The sequence below is a fragment of the Podarcis pityusensis genome (assembly GCF_964106645.2).
Source record: "Podarcis pityusensis genome assembly, chromosome: 6".
NCBI classification, from domain to species: domain Eukaryota; kingdom Metazoa; phylum Chordata; class Lepidosauria; order Squamata; family Lacertidae; genus Podarcis; species Podarcis pityusensis.
Genome location: NC_138030.1, coordinates 61104681 through 61124345, shown reverse-complemented (window position 1 = coordinate 61124345; position 19665 = coordinate 61104681). Strand labels below are relative to the sequence as shown.

The 19665-nt window shown below is 40.1% G+C and overlaps 2 protein-coding genes across 15 annotated transcripts in view; one reads left to right on the top strand and one right to left on the bottom strand.

The window, feature by feature from the left end:
• Positions 1 to 19665, top strand: part of DOCK7 (dedicator of cytokinesis 7) — a 108746-nt gene that overhangs the window by 45550 nt on the left and 43531 nt on the right. For all 14 annotated transcript variants that reach the window (XM_081011725.1, XM_081011721.1, XM_081011718.1 and 11 more), the window contains exons 15-18: positions 15469 to 15586; positions 16576 to 16646; positions 18424 to 18562; positions 19515 to 19616. In XM_081011725.1, coding sequence (XP_080867851.1) covers positions 15469 to 15586; positions 16576 to 16646; positions 18424 to 18562; positions 19515 to 19616 — 430 coding nt within the window. The remainder of the gene's footprint in view (positions 1 to 15468; positions 15587 to 16575; positions 16647 to 18423; positions 18563 to 19514; positions 19617 to 19665) is intronic.
• Positions 1718 to 13256, bottom strand: ANGPTL3 (angiopoietin like 3). Its single transcript, XM_081011858.1, has 7 exons — positions 12698 to 13256; positions 9831 to 9941; positions 9105 to 9216; positions 8006 to 8119; positions 7383 to 7478; positions 3452 to 3724; positions 1718 to 1952 (listed from the first exon to the last, which is right to left on the bottom strand). Exons 1-7 carry the CDS (start codon positions 13184 to 13186, stop codon positions 1768 to 1770), a joined length of 1380 nt encoding a protein of 459 aa, XP_080867984.1. The 5' UTR covers positions 13187 to 13256; the 3' UTR covers positions 1718 to 1767.

The following is a 19665-nucleotide window of genomic DNA, read 5'->3' as shown; positions in this document are numbered from 1 at the left end:
GGGATTAGGGCAGAGGGATAATAATTGTGGTCAGCCAACCATCAGGGAGTGTGCAATAAATCAAGGCAGGTAAAAGTCTTCCCAAGGACACAGTGTTTCCAAATAATATATGTATAATATGTAATCTTTACACAGTGCCTTGTTGTATAACTGGGATGAAAGATACTTTGCTTTTTCTTGGAGAGGTGGCAGGCCACTGAAGAGGGAAATCTATTTCTAAAAGTGATGGATGTGGATCCTTATTTTACATTACTAAAAAGTGAAAAATTCCTTATTATTAGAAATGGGCCATCAGTTTGCTAATGTAAATGATAGCAGATTTGTTTATTTAGCAAATGTCATTGAGCCAAGCAGAGGATGAGCGTAAAGATTTTCAAAGCTTTGAGGCCTGCAGCAGATCTAATATGAATTTGCAATATGACACTTCATTTGAGGTACTCCACAGCAGCTGTGAGAGATACTTTACTGTGTCTTCAACAATGAAATTCAAAGAGTTAAATACTAGATGCATTAAGTGTAACATGTAAAAGAGAAATCAAGCTTGACAGAAGTCCTCCCAACTACATGGTAGGAGGAAAGGGGAGAACGCAACCCTAATACTTCGCTCGAGCTCATTGATTCTTGTCCACATGGCTTAGCTTGATGTGCAAATGGCGTCATTTCCTTTCCCTTCTCTCAGCAGAGGCTAGTGCAAGAAATTGTGGGAGGCCACGATCACCATAGTGGCATCTTAAATTCTGGAGGGTTGAATGGCAGACATTCTTCTATAGAGAAGAAGCTAAGGGGGTGCACTTTTCTATGTCACTGGGGTGGGGGCAGCTACTAGGCAAGAATCAAATTTTACACTTCACTTGAATGAAATCCAGAATGGAGCCAATTAATTTTGTGCCATCCATTTCAGTGGAATCTCTTATATGGGTAGAGGTGTGTACCAGCTATAGTAGGTCACAGGTGTTGTGTAGTAAAAAGCATGTCTGTTCTCCCTCATACAAACGACTTCAGCCTTCATTCAAAGAGACAGGCCTTGCTCCCCCCTAAGCTGTGAATTGCATTGCACCCTGTTTATTTTATTCCATAGAGATCGATGAAAGCTGTTGATTTGAACAGAGAACAGTGACAAAGCCTTCCCCCTTGCCTATGGTGACATTGAGATCCACGGTAGTAGGTTATGGTCCCCTAAATGTTTCCTGAAAGCAGTAGCTTATTTTCTGCCATCAAAATGAAGTGGCTGAATTCTCTTCTATGGTGATACAGGCTGGGCCAGGCTAGGAAAATCAGGTGAGCTGGTGAGCTGCTGTCCTGTGCATCATATTTCCTTTCTGCCCCAAGATTTCTCCTTGCCACGCTTCTTCCCTGCAATGTTGGCTTCTCCTGACTCCCTTGTAGTACAAGTTCTGCTGTTAAGAGAAAGGAGGGAAGGTAGGGAAGCTCAAGCCCTACCTGGGGCAAGCTTTTCCCTTCCCTTCTTCCTTCCCACTGGTATGGTAAACATCTTCAGATATAGCTATCCTTAGGAAAGCTAAGGAAAGCTTGCTAGCAGTGGGTTTCTAGAGCCAGCAACAATCCTAAAAAACTGGCTGCATTTGTCCGTTTCCATTACTCTGCCCATCATTTGACCATACTGTGTTTTTGTATATGGTGGCCACAGAAACAAAATATATCATTAAGGTACAATAGAATTCTTTCGCCTGAGTACTGAAAAGTGCCTTCACTTGGCTCTGACAAAGGTATAATGTGCTTTATTAGATAGACTCCAAATGGTGATGCTCAGTCAAAATTTTCAAAATCTGTAGAATGTATCATCAGTTTGGTTGATTTGATAAAATAGGGCCTTCCTTTCTGAGGCTTCCAATAGAGCACTCTCTTTTTCCGTTCCAGTTTTCCTCTTGAACTTGACTTGATATATTTTCCATTCAAGTTTGTTTCTTCACATGCCGTATGCCACCAGCCACCTGAAGATGAAATTATAAGCACCATTTAATTGATAGCAACAACACTGTAGTACAATCATAAGGACTAAGGGCGTGGTTCATAGTCCCCCCTTTAGGCACTAGAAGTGGCTTCCATGTGTGGAGGAGGATTTCTGACATTTCTTTTCATGCCATGTTTGATGTCACTTCTCAAAATCCTTGGTAGCATCAATAGTAGCTGGCTCCCTTGTATGAGGAGTTGCTTATCGGGGGGAAGGGAACTAGGAAGAACTGTACCTCTATGAAGCTTGTCATAACATCTGCCAGATTGGGTCACAAATCCTCAATGTCCACCACCCCTCTCTCTAGGAACATGGGAAGCTGCCCTATGCTGAGTTGTCTACGTTGGCATTGCCTCTCCAGCGTTTCAGTAGGAGATATACTCATCTCTACCTGGAAATGCCAGGGTATCTTCTGCATACAATGGCCCATACCCCCACCTCTCTTCTTTAAAAAAGAATTCATTCTATTTTAACTTAATTACCCAGTGTCAGATTTAAAAACCCCCACAGCACTCCTATCTATCTCAAACACTTACATTCTCTGTAAAACTGACGCTCAGAGGTGAACTTTATACAGTTTCATAGTTATCTACATTTATTAGAGGAAGTAAAATAAATAGGATTGAACTGCAAATGAATTAAAATAACTTACTGATTCATGCTGCAAATTTGAATTTTCCACATTGGAGGGGGCAGAAAAGGGAATTTCAGAATAACGTTTTTGCCCGGTTTAAGGAGAAAGTATATAGAATACCAGCACTTCTTGCGGATTTACTTGGAGGTGCTCTACAGGAAATCATGTCACCAGTTTGTTATTCCTGTGTGCTATGCTCCCTCTTTTTAGATCTTTGCCAGATCACTTCACTTTTTAGTTCTATTTCTGTTTCCTAAAGTTCTGCCTGACGTTCAGTTAGGGACTAGAAATATATGGGAGAGAAACACTAGAGCAAGGATGGGGCAACCTGTGCCACTGCAGATGTTGTTGGTCTCCAACACCCAGCAGCCCCAGCCAGCATGGCCAATAGAGAGGATGGGAGTTACACCAACATCTGGAGGGCCACAGGTTATCCATCCCTGCACTAGAAGGTGAGTCACATGTTCAGAGATTGATAAGATGTAGCCTTCCAAGATAGTACAGAATGCATGTGGAAAATTACACAACTGGATACTTCTCCATATTAAATATACATTTATAAAATACCATATTGAGGCAAAAAAGTTATAGTGTCTATGACATGCTAGTTTTCTGAGTGCAGATAAGTTTGTTTCTAAACATGATTGATCACTCAGATGTGCAGTCCCTCACCCAACATACCCAGTTGTTCTTCAGAATTTGCTTCTGGTTCCTAATGCTTCATTTTTCAGAACAGGGAATATATGTTTTGTAGACAAAGTTGCAGCTATATCTTCCACAACGTATCCCCCCCCCCCCCGATTTATGAGAAAAACTAAAGCAGCAGCTTGTACAAAAAAGACTACCTGAATTGTTTTCTGGACAGTTGACTTTTCTTTCAGTGTTGCTGTTGTGATCTTTTGTAGAGAACTTCACTTCTTTCTGTTCAGGCAGAACATTAGGGATATTCCCAGTAATCCTGGAGAGAAGAGCAGTGTAGTCTGTTTCTGAACCTCCCATGGTGAATGTGTATTCAATATAACGTTGGTTAGCTCTTGAGTCTTCCAGCTCAATACGCAGGATGTGGTCACCTTGGTTTACAATGGAATAGATCTTTTGTAGGCCCAGCCAAAATTCTCCTGAAAATACAAATTGCACAGACTGAACTATTAGGTTAGGCTGATGGCAAGACATAAGCAAGTTAGAGTTACTAATTCGGTTAATTAAGCAGACAACCTGAGTCTTGGGAACCCTTGAACTTTTCAGATAATCTCTCTTGGAGATATCTCTTTTTTGTTTACAACTTTTAGATTATGCACTAATGATCAATTAAAACAGGAAACTAAAACTAAATATGAACGGAATGGAACTTTGCAGCTTGCCAGAGTCTGCCAGGGATAATGCAAGGCATACTTAACAAAAGTGTGTGAATGAATCTCTCTGATAAGTGAACCGAGTGGCATATATAAAATTTAATTGCTATGGAAATGGAGTGTCAGCCATGAGAAAGGAATGCACTCTTAATAGGCATTTAGGTAGTGTCATTTACCACAGCACATTTAAATTGAACATTCTAAGTGAATTACATGGAGTGCAAAACTAAGCATGTTTTCTTAGAAGTAAGTGCACATTGGATTCTACTTTTAAAAAATAGTTGTATTTTCTTCTACCATTTTTCCAGAATAACTACATTAAGGCATTTTTTCACTAAAGTTGGGCCAGTGGAGTCATTCCAAATTGGCAAAGGTAAATGAGAGGACATTTGAGCAAGAAATAGTGGAAAAGATAAAATGTACCCTTTTAAAACAAACATGTGATTTTGCATTTATGTTTCAGATTTCACCACCAGGCAAACTTTATACAATGTAATGATGAAATTTCAGTTTCAACTTTGATTTTGCTGCTGTGGGAAAGTATTATCAACTTTCTCCCCAAGTCAGCGTTTCTTAAAGCTCTGATTTCAAAAGTTTTGAAAACTTCACCTTATGAACTCTTTTTTTTTTTTAAAGGAAGATTCACTCTTGAACCACAGCTTGGCTTCCTGTGTCATGTGAACCAGGTGCTTGAGCTTTATGTAGGGGGCAGTATTTTTTAATGAAGACCATTAATGTAAAAACAAAAAATGCAAAATATCATATTGAGAACAATATTGTTGTGGGGACTTTCATACACCATAGACAATCCAATCTCATGTCATAAATGGAGCTACCATAGTTTCCAATTAATATAAGGAGGACTGAAAATACCTGTAACAAGCTATGGGAATGCCAAAACAATTTGTAGCTATTAGGAGGAAATGAAATTGTACAGGGCTTGTTTGTGTCTTCAATGCGAATTATATAACACAGGTCCCAGCTGGGAGGAAATGGGGAGATGGCACTTAACGACTTTTTGAGCTAATCTACATGTGAAGTTTTTCCTTAAGAAGACCTTGTGATTGTTCAGACATTTTTGCAGTGTCGCACATGCTAAATTTATTTGGATTTCCCCTACCTCTCTTTGGAACAAACTGTCCATGAGTTCAAGTGAACTGCAAACCATCAAACTCTTGGTGGGCCACATTTTGTGGAAATATTTTCTATGTAATGAATTTTAGGGCAGGGGTGGGAAACCCCTGGCCCTCCAGATGTTGCTGGATGATGTCTGGGACTGATGGGAGTTGGAATCCAGTAACATTTGGTCGGAATCCAATAGCACTCTGGTTTAAGAAGAGAGTCTTTGATGTTAGACATGTCTGCTCTACATAGCAAATAACAGCTAGAAAAGCCCATAATTTACTGATAACAGCATTTCCTTAGCATCTCTAACATCCTGAGTTCAGTCCCCAGGAGTTTTTAGTAACAAGGATCTTGGATGGCAATAATAGGAAATGGCTCTTTGCCTGAGATCTTGGAGAGCCATTGCTGGATGGGCCAGTGATTTGACTGTATTATTTAACTTCATGTAAGTAATAGAAGAATAGATGTTTTGAGACATCCCTAGATGCTAGGGGTGGAATTGAAGACCATGCTATTACAACTGTTCTGTAAGTGTAAACATTTCTGCATTCCAGGCAGAATCTCCCCTCTCCTCTGCTTGCACACTATTCTGGGACTTCTCCTGACCCCCCAGAGCAGATTGAGGAGGAGGAGGAGGCCCATTGCACCATGAGTTCTTTCACTGGCTTCCACTAGTGCACCAGGTTAGTTTAGTCCAGCTCCAGGTGTATAAAATTGACTTTGCAGTCTTGAAATTATGGTTTTGCGAGTAATGATAATGAAGCCAATCAAACTACTTATGGACCAAAATATTTCAGGACTTCACTAAGTGATTTCAGGATAATTGCTAATATATGTTGCTCCCTGTCCAGGTGGCCAAACAGGGTTGCCACTTCAATTCTTGCCCCCCTTTAGCACCTCTGTAGAAGCAGCTTGGAACATACCTTTAGCAAAGTGTGCTGGATGATGTGTCTGTTAGCCTGCACCTTGGTGTCCCAAGTGGATGATTAACCAGTGCAAATAAGGGTGGTTTCTTTCTGCCTGGTCCTCTGATGGGACGATTGGCTGGTTAAGTTTAGAAACCAGGATTTTGTTTCAGCGGAAACCCATTGAGCTTTATGTTGACCCAGTGCTATTCACTGTGTGATATGCATGAAAACCGCCTGTTGTATCAGTCACCACATGGCAACTTTTCTACTGTATATTATGAAGTTTAATTCTAATATGCTGTAAAGTTTCTTGAGTATTTTCTGGCCTCATTTGGTCCAATATTTTCCGCAAAAAACATTGAGATAATAGAAATATCTTTTTGTCTGCATTGCTATGTTTACAGATCTTTAGTACTTTAGTACTGTATTTTAGACACCTAGAAAGTGCCTCCTTACATACTTCCTCACTCAACTTGGAAAGTTTTTGAAGTAACATAAGCAGGCACTACCTCTTGATAATAGCACAGCAGCTGCCAGTGCTGCTTTGCCAGTGCCAGGGAAAAGCTTCACACTAAAAACACAGAGGGGAGTCTTGTGCCTGCAAAAGGGTGCAGTAAATTGTGAAAACTGAAGAGAGTGATTCTGTGAAATGGTCAGGTTGAGCCCTGCCTATCTTGCATTGCATGGAACTGCAGCTGTTGCCATGCAAGATTCTCCTTGTATTACATGGTTATAGTGGGGTGAGGGCAGGATAGAAGAAGGTAGTGATTGGGATTGCCAAGCAGTACATAAATCAACTAAATTCTTGGATTCATCCACATGAACTGTACATCTCAATTTGGTGTTGTACAGGTCATCTGCATCAGTCAAATGCCTGATAGACTTAGTCAACGGTTTTAAGCCCTAAGCAAAAATGTTCTGTACATGTAAACATGAAGGTGGATATGTATCTGAAGTGCAGGGTATATTTTTCTTAATCTACATTGTGTATGTATTTTAAACATCTGAGTGGTAGGTATATTAGAATCTATCCATAAAACCCAGTTTTGACAGGTTATTCATTCTGATTAACTTCTTTTCTGTTAACCCATCTTGCATGTGCTTTTAGCAAACTGGTCTTTAGAGGGGCACCCTGCCTTTGATGCTCTGTGGGTTAGTGCAAGGGTCGATTGAATCTCAAGCTGTTCACTGTGCACCAATTCAGATCAAAAGAATGGGGGTGAAGAAAGCTAACCTGTTTAAAACATGCAAATGTGAATCATCCCTTATTTTCCCAAAGGTGTTTTTCACTTACTTTAACGTGTTGATGTTTACATAAAACACAGTCAACTACTATTTTAGCACATAAAAATACTTCAATTATTTAGGGAAATGTAAGAGAATGTATTTACCATCCAGGTTGCCAAATCCATGAATATAGTTCTCCCAGGTTTGGTTGAAATCTAGTGATCCATCAGATCTGTTTTGAATAACTGTCCATGCACTTTCTGTGTATGAAAAAAGATAAATAAACTTACCTATAAACTATAAACTATAAACTATAAATATTACCTGCTTTATTGCCCTCCCCCCTAGTTTTGGACTGCAGCAAACATAGGCTCAGTCCATATTGTGCCTCCCATGAATGCTTTTTAATGCAGTTAAATATAGAAAAAATTCATTGAATTCACTCCCATGGGAATTTCATGCATGGGTGTGAAAGTTGTCTATGCCACTTGTCCACTGCTGGAAGAGGTTTAGTTGTGATGATTATTCTGTCGTGGCATCCTCATCTGACCCAGTTGGAACATAAATAATTGATCCTACTGACAGCACCATTTTTTTATTTGGTAATCCTAGTTAACTATTGACCAACTGTAGTTAAACTGATACTGAGCTAGATGGGCCTGACTCAGTATACGGTAACTTCCTATGTTTCCCTAATGGAACACTTAACATCATTCAGGGCAGAAAATGAAGTCCATAACGATTTTTAGCAGGAGAATTAGATGGTCCCTGGTGTAGCTGGACTTACCTGCTTTGATTTCACAGTAGACATTAAAAGGCTCAGATCCTCTGGGCTTAATAGAATAAATGCCACTAGATCTTTCACCTCTGCTGTATATCCACATGCAATCAGTAGCATTTCCTAAGAACAACAAGATTTTAAAAGTTACAAATGTATGACTAAAGTCCTGCGGGGTGAGTTTAAGGCACACTGAAATGCACTCAGTATTGTGGCAGGGACTTGGGTGATGATATTGTAGTAAAGAATGCTGTGAATCATTCCTTTGATTGTTTTTTAAAAAAAAATTTTTGAATATTTTTATTAGGAATTTCAACATAACATTTTATCCTCATTCACCACTCCCATTTTCCCCCTCCCCCCTCCCCAAAAAGGAACACACACACACCCGGACTTCCCTCAGCTCCTCTCTCTGATTTTTCAGCACAGGTTATTCTCTTCATGTTATAAAATTGTAAATATCCTTTATTTATTTATCTATCTATATATTACCAAGTAAAGGTTTGTGAATGTTTATTCAAAACCTGCCAAGGAGTCCAGTTCATTTTGTTGTTTCTTTAAGTACTTTGTAAAGGGTTCCCATTCTTCTTTAGATTGTTATTATTTTTAATATGTCACATTATCCCATCCAGTTGGTAGCGCAGACAAAATGGTAGCCAAAATGGCCGCTGAGAAACGAGAAGGAAGTATTGGCATGCTTGGGGAAAACTTGCGGCTTGCAGAAATAAGCTTTTAAAAAGAAAACAACCCTAAATGGACAAACTCCATCAAAACAGCCAAATGAACATGTTCGTTAACAACAGAATGAACAGTGACAGTAGAAAAAATAATTGAGCAGGGAGTGGGAAGGACATAGAGTAGAATGTCCTACTTGTAGGGAATGGATGACTGGAAGCCTAAATAGGAGCTTTCCTTTTTTGGAAGGAAGATACACTGCAACATGTTGTGGAAGGCCACACTTGTTTTTCCAACAACAGTAATAAAGAGAATTTAACAGTGTGGTGTTCAAAGATGTATACTCGTAGAAAAATGTATACTAGAACAGTATTCACAGATGACAGTGTACACAAGGATTACTTGTTTCTTCTTCTTCCACAGGGGCAGTTACCTTTGTAATCTTGAACTTTAGCTGTTGTATTAAGTTCAGTTTGCCCTGTTTCATTTTCTTCTCTCAAGGGGAATAAAGTCTGTGTGTTGTCTTGAAAACCAGGGCCGCTTAGCTGGGGAGACAGAGAATTATTATTATTATTAGTCTGTTTTTTGTTAGTAAAATTTGTCATTCATCTACTGACACTTTGGAGCCCAGGTATATTGAGATAACAGAATGGGGAGAAGTGGTTTACTGATGGTAGAGACCTCTTATCTTTACAAGAGAATTCCTGAGAATGAAGCATTTCCCCTCCCCAATACCGTTCTACAGTCATGTGTGGGGCATGCCCAATTTCTTTTACCTCAAGAGTGGTAAAGATCGTTAGCTGAAAGAAGTATTTTCGGAATTTTTCAAGTTGAAATACAACAAGGAAATGTTATTTTTCCATTCCAATCCTGGAGCTACATTGGGAATACACAGTGAAGACACATAGTGTCCACAAATTATCTTAGAGCATGATGGAAATGTATTGAAATTATTAAATCATCGTGTAAGATGAGTTATTCCCTGTACACTTTGCTATTTATTCAGTAGTTTGTACTTTTCCCATCAGTTCTTTATTTCTCCCCATTTCCGCACCCTTTACCTCTTTACCTCAGTTCCCAGCTGTCTCAAAAATCACCTGATATCCCTGAAAAGACTGCCCTGATTTGGAGGAGGACATTGGTAAAGCAGCAATGTTACCTTCTCTTCCAGGTCTTCTATTTGTTCTTGTTGTTTGCCAAGTTGAACATGCTGCGCTTGAACTCTTTTGAGAAGGGATCTGAGGTGGTTGTCCTGCTGCTCCACGAAGTTCTGCAGGGAGAGCATAAACAGTGGCTTGGTTTCAAAGGACCATGAAGCAGAAGGAAAAAATTTAATAGTGCAGGTCCATGAACTCTTGATCAAGCTCTGGCTGATGTATTTCAGTGTGGAGTCAGTGTTTTACAGCATGAGAAATATGCAGAGTACAGAGGATCTAGGCCAGGGATAGGGAATTTGTGGCCTTCCAGATTTTGGTGGACTACAACTTGCACCAGCCATGCTGGCTGTGGCTGAGGGATGTTGCGAGTTTATTTCATAAAATGTAAATACTGCTTTATTGTAGAAAAAACCCTCAAAGCGGTTGGTGAGTAAGTTCACCAACATCTGAAGGGTTGCAGGTTTTCCACCCCTGATTTGGATTTGTAGTATATGTGCTCTAAAGGTAAAGGTACCCCTGACCGTTAGGCCCATCGCAGACGACTCTGGGGTTGTGCGCTCATCTCGCTCTGTAGGCCGAGGGAGCCGGCATTTGTTCACAGACAGCTTCTGGGTCATGTGGCCGGCATGACTAAGCCGCTTCTGGCGAACCAGAGCAGCACACAGAAACGCTGTTTACCTTCCCGCTGGAGCAGTACCTATTTATCTACTTGCACTTGACGTGCTTTTGAACTGCTAGGTGGGCAGGAGCTGGGACCGAGCAATGGGAGCTCACCCCGTTGCGGGGATTCGAACCGCCCACCTTTTGTTCTGCAAGCCCTGGGCTCTGTGGTTTAGACCACAGTATCACCCACGTCCCATATGTGCTCTAGTAGGCTACAAAAAGAGATTTTGTGTAAAATATTGCTGATAGAAGAGCTTCTTTGGATTTAGGGTCCTTGCAGGAGGCTTTCTGCTAGGAGAAGGGCACCTCTCAGTGCAAGCCAATTTCACCAAAGGCTGTTGTCTTAGCATGCTAAACAGAAGTAGAAGGTATATCCTCAGTCTTATTTGGAGGGATGGTTTTGTATAGTCAAATCATGCAACAATCCTGTTTTGCTTCATAATCTATGGATCCTGTACTCTGCCCTAAAAAAGCAATGGATTAAGAGCTGGTTTCTTGGAACTGAAGCAAAGCTGCTGTCTGGGACTTGCTTTTATTATCTGTTTTGGCATCCCACCCCATCTCACCCCCTAAAAAAGCAGTCATTTTGCTGGAAAGGACCTTTGATATCCAAAGGGAAGTTTAAGGAGTTCAGTCTTTGAGAATCCACCTGATGCACCCTTCTCGTACTGGTGTGTACACCACTGCTGGCCATCATGGAGAAACTCTTAATTCATTCCTACCCTTTGAGTCCTGATTGTCTTCTATTTCCTTTCCCCTGGCTGAATTCATAAGCCATTTCCTTCTACTTCAGCAACAACAACAACTCATACAAACCTGACCATCTTGTACAAAGTTACTCAGTGAACTGTCATCAGAGAGGCCCTGCTGCAACTGCTCTTAGTAGTTTTGCCATATCTTGGAGACATCCTGCCCCCAAAATGTATGCTTTGTGCCTGTGCTTTTATTGTTTGGGCAGCAGCTGAACACCATTTCATTTTTCTAGGCTTTTTGCTTAAATTATTTCATGATCTTTTGCCGCTTTGCTGATGTTGCTTTTGGCACTTGGTTGATACATTATCAGTTGCAGCTGAGTTACTCGTTGTGTTGATTGTGGAATTATTATTTTTAAAGCAGCAGTCTGTTTTAAATTTTGTAAGGACAAGCTGTGAAAAGTACAATATTTAAAAATAAATGAGGCTTTCCTATGTCATAGTCTTATGTTATGAAAGGGAAGCGGTTCCAGCCACCCAGGGTACTCTGATTATCTTCCTTTATGGACTGTCCAGGAAAAAAATTCTAGGCGCAAAAGCATGTGGCTTACATGTTTAGAACACTGACCATCCCTGGCTTTTGTTAAAATAATTCATCTCATTCTGGTTGCTTTTTGGTAAAGCACAGAGCATACGTGAGCCATTGTTTAGTTCCCTAGATATTCCGTGCAGTTTGCTGTTGATCCAAAACTATCCTCCAAAAAACTAATTAAAGAAGAAAAAGTCATGAAGTATCCTTGTACCACAGGATACATTTTACATAAATGCACAACAAACATTTAGGAACAAATTTACAGTAGAGAACCAGTTGTTGCTTTCTTGATAACTACGTTCATTTCATTCCTCAAAATGCAGTGATGTGGCTTTCCTGGAAATGTTTGAAGTGGAAAACATTCCTGTGCATAAACAAGGGCAGTTTGCACTGGAAAATGTTTGCACTGGAAAACCCAGCCAGATGGGCGGGGTATAAATAATAAAATTATTATCATCATAGCAGGGGTATCCAACATGGTGCCTGCAGATATTGTTGGTCTCCTAACTGCCATTAGCCCCAGCAAGCATAGCCAGTAGTCAAGGTGATGTCTAGCAACATCTGGAGAGTACTGCTCTAAGGTATCAGAACATTTTCCTATACTGTACTGTACTTTCCAATACACTTGTACTTGAACACAAATTGACTTGATTTGCAAAGGAATTTTTGGCTATTCCTTCCCCGAAGAGTGATCTAATTTAGCATCTTAATTTTTAAAAACATTTTAGCATCTTAATTTTACTTATCACTGGAAACAAAGCAAAACTGTATGAAACAGCCACTAGGTAAAGTATATTTTACATCACTGATATTAGTGCAACAAGGTCATAATTGACTTTGGAGCTTTGGATTCCATTAGTAGCATGGAAACCATTTCAGGTAACTTTGGAAATATTAAATCTATTCCATACCTGCTACTTACTTTAAGTGCTGCAATTTCTTCGGGCTCCTGATTTTCAATCTGGGTCTGAAACAATTTGGTTATTTTTTCTTCCAGCTTCCCTACTTTATCCTGAAGTTGAATCTTCTCCCGTGAAAGTATTTCTATCTTGGAATTCAGCTCCACAGAGATGTTCCTTATCTCTTCGTTATTGACTTGCAACATAGAAGTAGTGTTTTTTAGCTGTTCCTCGTCTTCTTTTATCTCATTGGCTTGTTTTGAGATCTCATTAAAAGATTGGTCAAAAAGGTGAAGTTTCTGAAAGATGTCATCCATCTGGCCTTTGGTCTTGATGGCAAAGTCTTTAAGGCCACGCCCAAGCTGGAGCAGCCCGTTGGCTAGTAATTGCACATCATGTAACATAGCAAACCTTGGCTCAGGAGATTCTGGTACAAAGGAAAACTCATCTCCATCTATTCTTGTTGCAGCAACTAGAGAAATTACGAAGAGTAATACTAGTATTATTTTCATTTTCTTTCTGTTTATGATAGCCTTTGGAAAAGAAAAGCTTTTCCAAGCTGCTGTTAGCCGTTCTATGTGATAGTCCTTGCAACTTAGTTTGCCTATAAATATATGCTGCTCAGACCTGAAAAGTCAAGTTGAGGTAGTTGATCATTAAACTTAAATGAGTGTAACCTGTGTTCTCGTTAGGCTTTTTGGACACCAAAACAGACAAACCAACCTGACTAGCCATTTATGACAGGGACTTTTTTTTTTATCAGCTGTGAGGAGAGATCAGCTGCAGGCAGTACTTAAGTGATGAGGCTTCTAGTCAATGACTACCTAGCCCTCCTATAAAATTTGACCAGTTGCTGAAGAACTTTGCTGAGACAACTTGTATGTTTTGGTGTCAGCTACAGGAGTACTATGCATGGTGCTGAACCTCCACCTTGATCTCCTTCAACGGTGCATAGCCTTCTTTTGCCCTGGCTGCCTGGGGAGCCTGGGACTACTGATCTCTCCTTGCTTGGCCCATCATTCCTTCTTGGTGGTTGGCATCCGTGTGGATCATAGTAAAAGTTGAAAAGGGAGGATATATTAGGAAGGATGCCACCATGTTGTTCAAGCAGAAGTGATTTCCTCCATACTTTAGGACACCATTGAACCCCAAAGGGGATATAAAGCTGTAAGGGATTTATAAGACTCTGAAAAGTTCATGTGTAGGAGTACACTATAAGAAGGTCATACCTATGACAAAATATACCATGCACTGGCAGAATGCTATATGAGGAGTGTAGGGTTTTAAAGAGATAATTCATTGCAAAGACAAGGAAAGGCACATAGCCCAGAAGGGAGAAAGAGGATCACTTCCAGGATCGTCACGAGAAAGTATGATGGCATTTGTCCTATTGGATGCAAGTTGTGGGGTTTTAACTCTTTGTTTCTCTCCCTCTTGCAACACTGTCAACCCCAGGGCAGGATTCTATTTGCTAAGCTTTTAAAAGCAAATAGATGCATGTTGAACAGGAGAAACATTTAACCTTCTAACCAAAACAGTTTCGCTTTGGATTGAAATGTTCCTCACCTGTACTTAAGAGAAAATACCACCAAAGAAGAGTGCAAGGGGCATAAGTCCTTTTTTTTTAATGGCCAGTACCAATATGAGTCCCCAGAAGAACACTGTTCTTAATATAGGGATCACACAGCTTGGCTTCGCAAATACATTTAAATCCCCCTCTTAAGCTACTAATAACACTTAATGAAAGTTTTATGAGAAAAGTACATTTTAAAGTAAATTTTCATATCCATTTTTATTTGAAAAAGCACGTTGAGGAGCAAATGTATTCATGCCAGAATGAGGTAATTTAGGAGAGCCACAAAAAAGGGGGAAAAAGAAGTATTTCAGCAGCCGCCTGCAGAAATAATAAAGAGAACATTGATTAAGCCAGATGACCAATGGGGATGAAATTCCGGCGCTTAATTCAGCATGAAGGTCTTCCTTTGAAACAGAAAGAAAGCCCTATCTGCTCACTTCAGCTTGCTGCAGTGTATGGAATGCAGAAAGATAATGTGGCTCTATAGTCCACCATTCTGTGTAGCACAAGAACAATGCAAAGTCTATTGGGTTTGATTTGAAGGTATATCTGCTACTGACAACAGAAGGTTCCTTCCTCTGACAGAGGGAGATTCTGTCTATTTGGAGAATATGAGCCTTTGGAAGCAACCCATTGAGAATGGAGTGTCGTGGTGAGTCAGGGAAGTTGTGGCTCAGTGGAATATGGAATATGGCAGGCGTAGGCAAACTCGGCCCTCCAGATGTTTTGGGACTACAACTCCCAACATCCCTGACCACTGGTCCTGTTAGCTAGGGATGATGGAAATTGTAGTCCCAAAACATCTGGAGGGCTGAGTTTGCCTATGCCTGGAATATGGTATATGCCAAACCATTGGTGGAGGATCTGTAGCAAGTGACTCAGTGATGTTTTGTGTTTGGGAGTTTGTGAAAAGCCAAATGGTAAAACTTAGACGCGTCATGTCAAAATGGGCAAAGATATATTGAGAAATAATGCATTCTGACTCTCGTTTTCCCTTGCTGTTTGCAGGCTACTTCTCTTACATGATTTCTTTTTGCATTGTTTATGTTTCAGAAGTGTAAGAAAGCAGGCAGAAAAGATGCAATAATGTGCATCGTTGGCCTCACACAACACACTACATTGCTCCAAAGTTTATAACTGATGCCCAAGACACTTTGGTATATCTTCATAGTTGTATGATGCAGTATTCATTATGTAATATTCATTTATTTTTTACAGAAACCTTCTGTATGTCTATCCTCAAAGCCTTAACTTTGCCAACCGTCAAGGATCTGCTCGGAATATCACTGTAAAAGTCCAATTTATGTTTGGAGAGGATCCAAGTAACGCAATGCCGGTATGGGGTGTGTGTGTGTGTGTGTGTGTGTGTGTGTGTGTGTGTGTGTTTGCTTTTGGCTTTTGTGCCCTAATTGTTTTTCAGGTGTTGGATGCATGCTACATGTGGCGTTCTGTAGATCTAGCCTGAGTAGTCTGCTTTGGACTCAATGTTGCTTCCTACCCTTTCTGCAGGCCCAGCAAGAATAGAGCACAGTTCATATTAAATTTAAATATTCATGACATGTTATTTTATGACATCTTGTGTCCTCCAATTTATTTACTAATTGAATAAATTTATACCCCACTTTTTCAGAAGTCTTCTCTACAAAGTGGCTTCCACAGCATCTAAGATTGTTTTGCACACATTAGAATATATAAATAAAAGATAAGAATTGGAGAAAAAAATGCTCCATGCATTTCAAATGAGAAAAGCAGCATTAAAATCCAAGGACCCACAGCACAAAATCCTCAAGATAATGTTACCCACTAACAGCTGGTGAGGAAAGAGCTGTCTTCAAAGGTCTTTTATACATTGTAAAGGACCCTCAACTGGAAAGTCTCACAATTGAGTGGCCATTGCTGAGAAAACTCTTTTCTGGATAGCCATAATCATGAGCCCCTACACAAGCCTAATCTAACCTTTCAAACTTCATGGTGCGTTTGGGCTTGTGCTTATGTAGTTCTTGCCATTTCTTTTCTACGATGCTCATACAACCAACATTGCTTAATGTGCAGCAGAGAAATGGAATCACCTATCTCATGAAATTGTAGCAACCATCATTCCAGCCTAATCACGTCCTGCCCATTTTCCATTTGTAATCATTGTTTAAACTGACGTGCATCATAATTATATAAAATGTAGTCTTACCAGTAGAGGTTCTGGTGTTCATTTTGCCTTGGCAAAATTGACCGACATTTCACTGATGTTGGTAAAGGCTCTTGGCTCTTAGCCTAACTTCTAGAACTCAAAAGCAATGTTAAATTGTCTTGTTTTATTTCCTTTTGCAGGTAATATTTGGAAAATCCAGCTGTGCTGAATTTTCAAAAGAAGCATATACAGCTGTTGTGTATCATAACAGGTAAAATGCAAAAGACGTCACGTGACACTATGTGCACAATGCAATTACAATTGGAAGCAAGACAGTAGTGGTTATAACAGTGTACCAATAGCTAGGTGCATGGTGCTTTTGATTATAAGTATAAAGCAAAACAGTGACAAAGGCCTTGATGTTTCTGCAGTCCTCTTGGTCTGTGGACAATGTAATGTGGGATATATGCCATTTTTTGATAATGGTTTTATCACTATGTGTATTGATCCTATGTTTGGCAGCTGGTGCAAAACATGGCATTTAGACTTCTTTAAGAATCCTATGGGGAGCATGGCATGTCAAGTACATGAACACTGCAGCAGCCTTTATGTACGATTTTTTTCTCAGGTGCTCTCCGTCTCATGAAACCAACCACCACCATGGCACTAATGCTTGCACTGTGTTGTTTGTAAGCATACGTTGTGACTAAATACAGAAAAGCTACCCATTAGGATAATGTATATATATAAAATTTTAAAATATGAGTATTGTGCTATCATGCACAATATATTTTGGATGAAGAATCTGACATTTTTGTTTCATTGAAATTTACGCTTTGGAATGCCAAATTCCAAAAGTCCTGGCAACAGATAACCTTGCAATATGGTCTGTCTTGCAAAAGGCACTGAGCTTGCTTGTTTGTTTATTTATTGAATCAGATATTCAGTACATCTAAAAATTAAATCCTGCAATTGGTGGACATTCCGTTCGTAAATGGAACTTGACCCAATGCTCAGTTTATTTGGGTTAAAGTTTATTTAGTTTGTGAGGAATTTTTTCCCCTTATAATTATGTCCAGAATTTTTGTCGTCCTCTTCAAGCTATTAATAGTGGAATATATTGGATGGAGCCCAATGAAGGGTAAAAGTGGTTTAGGACTGAGGCCAAAGTGCCCAAATCCTATTAAGGTTTAAAGTGTCCAAATCTCATTTATATGTTATTTGGCTTTTTCAGGGATTTGTCATTCTTTTGACTTTTAAATCACATGCAGCTTGATCCTGGTGGCATGCCAAGTATTCTAGCAAAACACTTAGAAAAAGGGTCAATAAATTTTGGCTGGTTTAGGTAGCCAGGGTTGAGCAGTCAGCAAAAATTGGAGGCTCCCAGGACCCTGTCCCTACCCACTGGGAGCAGGGGAGGGCTTCAAAGGTACTCATCTGCACAATGTGAGACTGGGTTCATCTATTTTGCACTGCATTTCTGAACACTTACACTGTCTCCAAAGTGCTGTTCATCACATACAAGGTCCAGCTCTCTTCCTTGAGCTAGTAGCTGATGCTGTTGGAGAGCAGGGCAAGGAATTTTCCAGAGTGCTGTGATATGTTTTGAAGGTGCTCAAAGCACTTCAGATGTTCCCTGAGTCATGAGTACATTTATCTTACTGTAATGCAGTGTTTTTTGGTTTTTTTAAGTACTGTAGTGGTTTACCGTTTCTCAAGCTTGCCTCCCTGTCTGTAACTTGCTAAGAGAGAACAAACAGGCCATTAAATATTTAAAGAATAGCATTCCTGTATCATTAAACCAAGATTTGATCATGCAAATTTGCCTCTTATATTAGAAATGCTAAATTCACCTGAAGGTCTTATAGAATTTGGTTTTCTGGAGTTAGGGAACTAAGTGGGAATTATTAATTCTTCTTTTTTTCTTTATGCTTCTCACACAATAAGATTCTATTTAAATGCAGAAGAGCAGCAGGCAGTTAAGCATGGCTGTATTCTAGGCTTTGAAAGCTTTATACTTACAGATGAATTTTTTTATCTTAAAACAGATCTCCTGATTTTCACGAAGAAATCAAGATTAAACTCCCTGCTACTTTAACTGACCACCACCACCTGCTTTTCACTTTTTATCATGTCAGTTGCCAACAAAAACAAAATACTCCTCTGGAGACGCCTGTTGGATACACGGTAAAAGCACACAGAGAAACAAACCATTTATCCCACAAATCCTCTCTCTCCCTTTTACGCCCCACTCCTTTCATTTTTCATCTGGGAGCAGGAAGGGAGGAGGAGAGCCACAGAATTTTTTTTATTTTGTTTGGTTCAGGTTATTTCTGTATTCTAGTAATTTCTGACTCTTTGATGTCACTGAGAGCTCAGCATCGTGTGACTAGGTTGAAAGTGACCACCCACCGTGGTACTCAGAATTGGGAACAAGAACAGAGACAAGCTGGCAGTGGACAGAAAGATATATTCTTGTGGGTTGCAAATAATACAATTTGGGTTTATTCTGAGTTTCGTTCTATAAAAATGAACCTTTGTGTTCCCACTTTACTTTGAAGCGTTTCTTTCATGTTTTCCATTTTCTAGTCTTATATTTCCTTCCGCCTCTTCCTTTTAGAGCAACGGTAGGGAACCTGTTTCAAACCAAGGGCCACGTTACCTCATGGACAGCCTTCTGGGGGGCACATGCATGGGGCAGGTGGGGCCAGGGCCAAATGTTTCTGGAGCAACAGATGTTTCTTGCCTTTGTCCAGTAGACTCCATTCCAGCCCAGCAAAAATCAGAGCACCATACAGGCATTACCACCGTTCAGAGACTAATATAAGCAAGGCAAAGGCACTTAAGAAGGATGCAGGGCAGGGCCAGTGAGGGGCACTGTCTGGGGAAAGGGGACATGGCCTGGCGAGAACCTGGGGGCCTCTGGGATTGTGGCCTGCGACCCTGTTTTGGAGTAAGAATTGGAGCATATACCACTCAACACAAAGTCCATGCACTCTTGAACCCAAATCCTTGTGATTCTGATAGTGTGTTGTTCTTATCCTGTACCTTCAGATAAGTTTTATTATTATTATGTTGGATGAATTGGACATACCCTGTGTACAAATGAGATATTTTGCCTTCTTTCCCCCGTTAACAGTGGATACCAATGCTTCAGAATGGACGGTTGAAAACCGGTCAGTTCCTTCTCCCTGTTTCCCTAGAGAAACCACCTCAGGCGTACTCTGTGCTCTCTCCAGAGGTCAGTAGTTCCTTCTGCTAATGATAATTGAAGCAGTAGGCATCTGAAA

Bases quoted from the DNA above. Each gene is read 5' to 3' on its own strand.
- ANGPTL3 (XM_081011858.1), bottom strand. From the start codon at position 13,186: ATGAAAATAATACTAGTATTACTCTTCGTAATTTCTCTAGTTGCTGCA. The intron at 9,942-12,697 runs GTAAGTAGCAGG...CTCTCCCTGCAG, and splicing joins AAGAAATTGCAGCACTTAAA to AACTTCGTGGAGCAGCAGGA. The intron at 3,725-7,382 runs GTAAATACATTC...TTGTATTTTCAG, and splicing joins TGGATTTGGCAACCTGGATG to GAGAATTTTGGCTGGGCCTA.